Below are 5,740 nucleotides of genomic sequence, written 5' to 3'. Positions count from 1 at the left end.
AGGGGGTGGGGAGTGGGTTTTTTTTTTTCCTCCCTACATGATGCCTTGCTATGCTGATGGAAAATTGTTATGATGTAGGAAGCTTCCCTGCCACCATCCCCCAAAATAGGGCAACCTGTTCATAGCTGGGGAGTTGTCATAGTTCATAAACCTGAGTCACAGGCTGCTGTGTACATACTAGATGGAGCTCAGTTTTGAGCTGTGACTACTCTGAGTAAATGTATTAGCCCTGCTGCTTATAGCTGGAAAATTCCTCCAAAGATGACATTGAGGGATGACTTAAATATTTCCTGAAATGAGCTTGCCATGCTTCTCAATGGTAGTGATGTTTTAAGAACCTAAATACTGATTTGCAATATTAGCTTACTACTGCTGAAGAGGTACAAAACTTGGCTTTTTAGTAGTGGGCAGGTGAGTTATATGTGCACATCAAGGTTGTATCCTGTACCTGAAGCGGTGTGCCTTTCAGTACAAACTTCAGCCTTGTATAGAATTACCACAATAAAGCAAAGCTTTCTCCCCAAACAACTTAATTGGCAGAGATCTCATTGCCTTAGTCTCACTGTAATAGAATTGAAATAGTTTTCAGCCCCATGGGAGAGGAGACAAGCATTTTAAATATGGGTGTTGGTATGGAGTACACATGTGGAAGTTGTTTTGAATTTACAAGTGTCACTTGGATTATGGTAGTGCTGAGCTAATCCTCTTAATTGTCTGACATCTATCCTGCTTTTGGTGTTTCTCCATCTCTGAATGCTGGGAGGGTATGAGGCTCCCCAGGGCAATAAAATCTTTCCATTCTTGTTGCCAAGACTTCAAGGATAGTAGAGCTAGATCATCTGAAACAGGCAAACATGATCTTTCTAAAATTTCAAGCTTTTGTTTCAAGTTCTGCTTTTCACTGCACTTTCCAGCTGCAAGGCAAGACTTTGGTTGACTTGTATGTGGTCTGGATCAGTCCATGAGGAGAGTGGTTCCCCAAACATGATCTGGAGAGGCCGCTTGAGAGTGAGAACCTGTATTGAGTAGTGTAAGAAACAACAGACATGTCCTCTGTGGTTTCTGAAGGTGCTGGATGCATTTCTCTATGGGACAGGAGTTGGGTTTAGCTACAGAAAGGGGGGATCATGTAAGTGAGGAGGATGAACTTTGAATTGCTGCTAAATTGGCTTTTAGGTAGCCTTCACAACCATTTGGTTGTTGTCTCTTGTCCCCTATCAAGTGACCAGATCAGCCAAGAGCAGGCATCTTTCAGCTGTGTGCCTGGTGGCAAGTGAGGGGGAGAAGGTAACCTGTGGCTGCTGTGCTCTTTGGGTGGTGGAGAGATAGATGCAAAGTCTTCTCCCCATGTGCCTGAGTCTGGGTGGTGTGAGCAGAAAGGCTCCTGAGGAGGTTTTGCTAGGCAAGCTGTCCTGGCTGCTGTGCAAAAGGGTGCAGGGCTCACAGGTCAGAGCTGAGCTGTTGCATTCCCAGTGGGGACCTTGCTGCAAGTTTTTAGAGTGGTTTTTTTCTTCCCATTGTCTAAAGCTGGAGTGGGACCAGATGAGGCATATGGAACCAACAACTGCAGCATGGCACTGCTGGTGTGGGACAGCAGAAAGCTGGTGCCTGCCTACCTTTTTTCTGTGACGAGTCCAGCAATGCAGCTTATTTTGGAATGAGTGGGGGGGCCGGTTGGGGTAACATTTCCACTTGCCTTCCCCAGATGAGTAAACGGTCTTAATCTGAAACCCTTTTCTCTTCAGTCCCTGTACTTGGCCTGCTGTGTCACCCTGCTTGTCACATGCAAGGAAATCTGCCTTTGTGTTTTTTTTCCATTCACTGTCCACACCCCTTGAAAGTGCAGTTGCAACATCTTGCTTCATGCTGCCTCCACGATTAAAAAGCATGACTTAGTGGAAAAAATCCTGACCTTCTTGGGTTTGGCCTGTCCTGCAGCTGTTTGGAGATAAGATTGTGCTAGATTTTTTTTTTATTAAAAAAGCTGCATGCCACATTTTAGGGATATTTGTTTGTAAGGAAATGACTACTGCTTAGTTTCTGGAAAAAAATCTGGCAGGCTATTTTCAAAGAAATCGTTCCAATTTGACCTAATGTGCTTAAAATGATAGCAGCCAAAGGTTAGTTTAATTATTATACTGCTATTTTTCTTGCACAGGAGGCTATTTTCATGACATTATCAGCTTATGTAACCTCCTGAACCATACTACTTTTTCCATTGCAACCTTCTAAACCATGTAATGTCAAGGGTGTTTTTTTCCTGTCCTGAGCTTAGATAACAAGTTGATGCTTAAGAGCCACTGACTGTACTTCCAGTAATGCACCATGTGTCTGAAACTGCCTTTGTTTGGCCCAGCAGAAACCACAAAGCTCCAAGAAACAGTTACTGTCTTACTTGTGGGAGTGACTAGTAGCAAGTAGCTCATACTGCAGTGCCTGTGTTAACGTGGCTGCCTTCAAAGACCTCGCTCACTGCTGTGCACATGGAAAGCATATGGATGGTGGGGGCTGTGGTGGGAGCTGGGCTCCCCAGGAGCAGAAGGGTGTCTGCAAACAGCCAGCCTTGTGCATTATCTTCAGCTACCTTGCCTGGCTTTGCCTTAAGTAGCAACCTGAGGACTTCCTTGGCTTGGTAACCTGGTTGCCACAGGGCTTTGGATGCAGGGGAGAAATCATAATCACAGATTGCTTTGGGTTGGAATGGGCCTTCAGAGGCCATCTAGTCCAGACCCCCCCTGCAGTGAGCAGCGACAGCTTTAACTAGATCAGGCTGCTCAGGGTCCTGTCCAACCTGACCTGGAATGTTTCCATGGATGGGGTTTCCATCACCTCTGGGCAACCTGTTCCAGTGTTTCACCACACTCATTGTAAAAAGTTTTTTTCCTCATGTCTAGTCTATATCTCCCTGTTTTTGGTTTGAAAGCATCACCCCTTGTCCTGACACAACAGGCCCTGCTAAAAAGCTGTCTCCATCTTTCTTAGAGGCCCCATTACAAAGAGATCGTGTAGTTACTATTTGCTAAACTGAAGAACAAGTTGGTAGGATGTTGTGACACTTTTTGGTCTATGGGTCAGGGTATCCCAAGGTGGTGGGCACCTGCTTGCTTCACCTGAGAAGATTGATGCTTAATGCTTAAGGCTCCTGGATGGGCAACCTGATTCTGTAACTGAAACCACAAAGGTCAAAGCAGATGAGATCTTTCAAACTGACGCACCCACAAGCAGCCTGCCTGTCTGAGATTGGAAGTGCTGTTTCCAGCAAGGATGCTCTTATGGCTCACTTGAACTCGGAACTGGTGTTCAAAGAGCAGTACAGTGCCTGTTGTGACACTTTTTGGTCTATGGGTCAGGGTATCCCAAGGTGGTGGGCACCTGCTTGCTTCACCTGAGAAGATTGATGCTTAATGCTTAAGGCTCCTGGATGGGCAACCTGATTCTGTAACTGAAACCACAAAGGTCAAAGCAGATGAGATCTTTCAAACTGACGCACCCACAAGCAGCCTGCCTGTCTGAGATTGGAAGTGCTGTTTCCAGCAAGGATGCTCTTGTGGCTCACTTGTACTGCTCTTTGAACACCAGTTCTGTTCAGTGCCTGACTCCTCACCCCATCTATGACCCTGAGGGGAAAATGTTTTGTCATTATCTTCTTTGGGGTGTTGAAATGCAACTGTAATGCATAATGGACATTCTGATAAAATCGTTTAAAATGAACAGGTGGTAATTGTTCAGTCTTCTGGTTACCAACCAGGGGGTCTGATGTGGCCACTGGTTCTTGTCACCCAGCTGTTTTCCTCTGGATGAGCTGGGGTTTGAAGATCTTCCCCATGAAGAGCATCCCTATGGGTAACAGCAACCTTTCAGTTCATGTTACAGTTCAGTTATGCAGAGCTCTTGCTAACAATGTACTGCAGTAGCAGTTTTTCCTGTCTCTTTGCCCCAGTTCTTATTAGGACCAAAGTGTCCATCCCAGTGGCACTGCCAGCGAGTGGGCTCTGGTGCCACTGCAGGGCATGAGCTTGTGTAGCCATGTGGCAAGCTATGGGTGGGAGGGAAGGGGTAAGGTACTGCTTTGTGCACCTTGGTAGGCAGGAGATGAGGAGCTCTTCATATTCCTTGCATGAGGAATATGGTACATAATTGCTGGCTATGCCACAGGTACCTCCTGCCCAAAGAAATACGGTCCAGTCTCCAATCCTTCCATAAAATGAGTGTCCTGAATTTCACTGCTGATGTATGGTAGCTGTAGCATGCAGAACACTGCCAAAATTTTCTCTAAAATGCAGCTGAACTTCTTTCAGTCTGGTGCTGTGGCCCTGGAGCAATACCAGATGCAGACCCTTGCTGCAAGGGTCTGAACTGCTCTGGCACTGGGTTGCCTTGTCTCCCCTCCCTTCTAGCAGCAGAGCCTGGAGCACAAGCCTGTTCTTGTGTGTAGCTTGGCCAGCAGCAGGAAATGAGATCTCAGATTCTCTGCTCAAGATAGTTCAGTCTGCACACTTGGGAGCACTGATGCAGAAGTGATGATGTTGGGCAGTGAGACATTAGGATAGAAATCCAAAAGGGCAGATGCCTATTAGCTTAGTGCTGTCCAAGCAAGCATGTGTTTTGGAAGCATATTGGGCAGTGCTCATTTCTAATACTTGGAGACTGGAGGAGTTTATTTCTGAGTTTGAGAGTCTTCCCATCACTCTGTGATGGACACTGTCTACAGATGAGTTGGCTCTGAAGACCCAAGTGTCTTGAGTTGGGTTTTGGCTCAGACTGCTTGAATGCAGCCCCTCTCATAGACTGTTTCTTGGCTCTTTCAGATCTTCCCTGATCCCTCAGACTTTGACCGTTACTGTAAGCTGAAGGACCGTCTGCCCTCAATCGTGGTGGAGCCAACGGAGGGTGATGTGGAGAGTGGTGAGCTGAGATGGCCACCTGAAGAGTTCCTCGTGCAGGAGGAGGAGGAGGAAGAGGAGGAAGAAAACTGTGAGGATGCAAAGAAGGACAACAAGGAGCAATAAATGGCATCTGAGGAAAGGCAAGGGACCACACCCTTCTGAAGGAAGAGCCACACTTCTTTTGAAAGTCTTTTTAAAAAAAAAAAAAGACAAGTTCAATTTTGCACCTGCGAGATCTTAGTTTTTTTGTATTCTCTGTATTGAGAACTGAAGCCCTCGGTGTCACCAGACCTCCTGAGGAAGGAAGTAACGCAGAGAAATGTTTGCTGTTCTCGAGATCATTATCTGTATTTTTCCGAGGTGGAGGCAGCAGTGAAATTCCAAGCACATGGCAGAGGGTGACCACACGAGGACTGTTGGAGGGGGGAGCTCGGGGAGGGGGAGGAAGGTTGGAGGCAGCAAGTGTTCGGCCAGGAGCTGCCTCTGGCTAAAAGCGTGAGAACAGAGCTGTAATCTCTCAGATTTGCCTTGCTTACAGCTTCCATTTTGTGTCTTGGGGGGTGGAAGGGTGCCCATAGTGAAGCATGGCTAAATGCTCTACTGATGAGGGGCCTGTAGCTCTCCCCAGTTTGGCACCTCCTAGGGTAACGTGAGTGTCCATAGGAGTAGTTGGGTTTCTTGCTCTTGAGCCTGTTTTCCAGCCACTTTTCCCAAAGCTGTTTTCTCCCCATTTGCCTTTAGAGTTGTCAGTGCTGAACAGCTGTATTTGCAGGATAATGTTAGGCTGCTGCTTGTCATCTCTACTGTGAGGCCCTGTTTCATCTTGCAGGTGGTGTGTGAGGTAACACGCACCA

At 46.8% G+C, this 5,740-nt stretch overlaps 1 protein-coding gene across 1 annotated transcript in view; it reads left to right on the top strand.

Moving 5' to 3' along the window:
- Positions 1 to 5,009, top strand: part of LBH (limb bud and heart development) — a 9,279-nt gene extending 4,270 nt beyond the window's left edge. The window contains exon 2 of the mRNA XM_008948111.1: positions 4,809 to 5,009. Within this exon, the coding sequence (XP_008946359.1) occupies positions 4,809 to 5,009 (201 nt within the window). The remainder of the gene's footprint in view (positions 1 to 4,808) is intronic.
- Positions 5,010 to 5,740: the final 731 nt, after the last annotated feature.

Source organism: Merops nubicus, unplaced genomic scaffold (assembly GCF_000691845.1).
Source record: "Merops nubicus isolate BGI_N331 unplaced genomic scaffold, ASM69184v1 scaffold10789, whole genome shotgun sequence".
NCBI lineage: Eukaryota > Metazoa > Chordata > Aves > Coraciiformes > Meropidae > Merops > Merops nubicus.
This window is presented reverse-complemented; position numbering and strand designations above follow the sequence as displayed.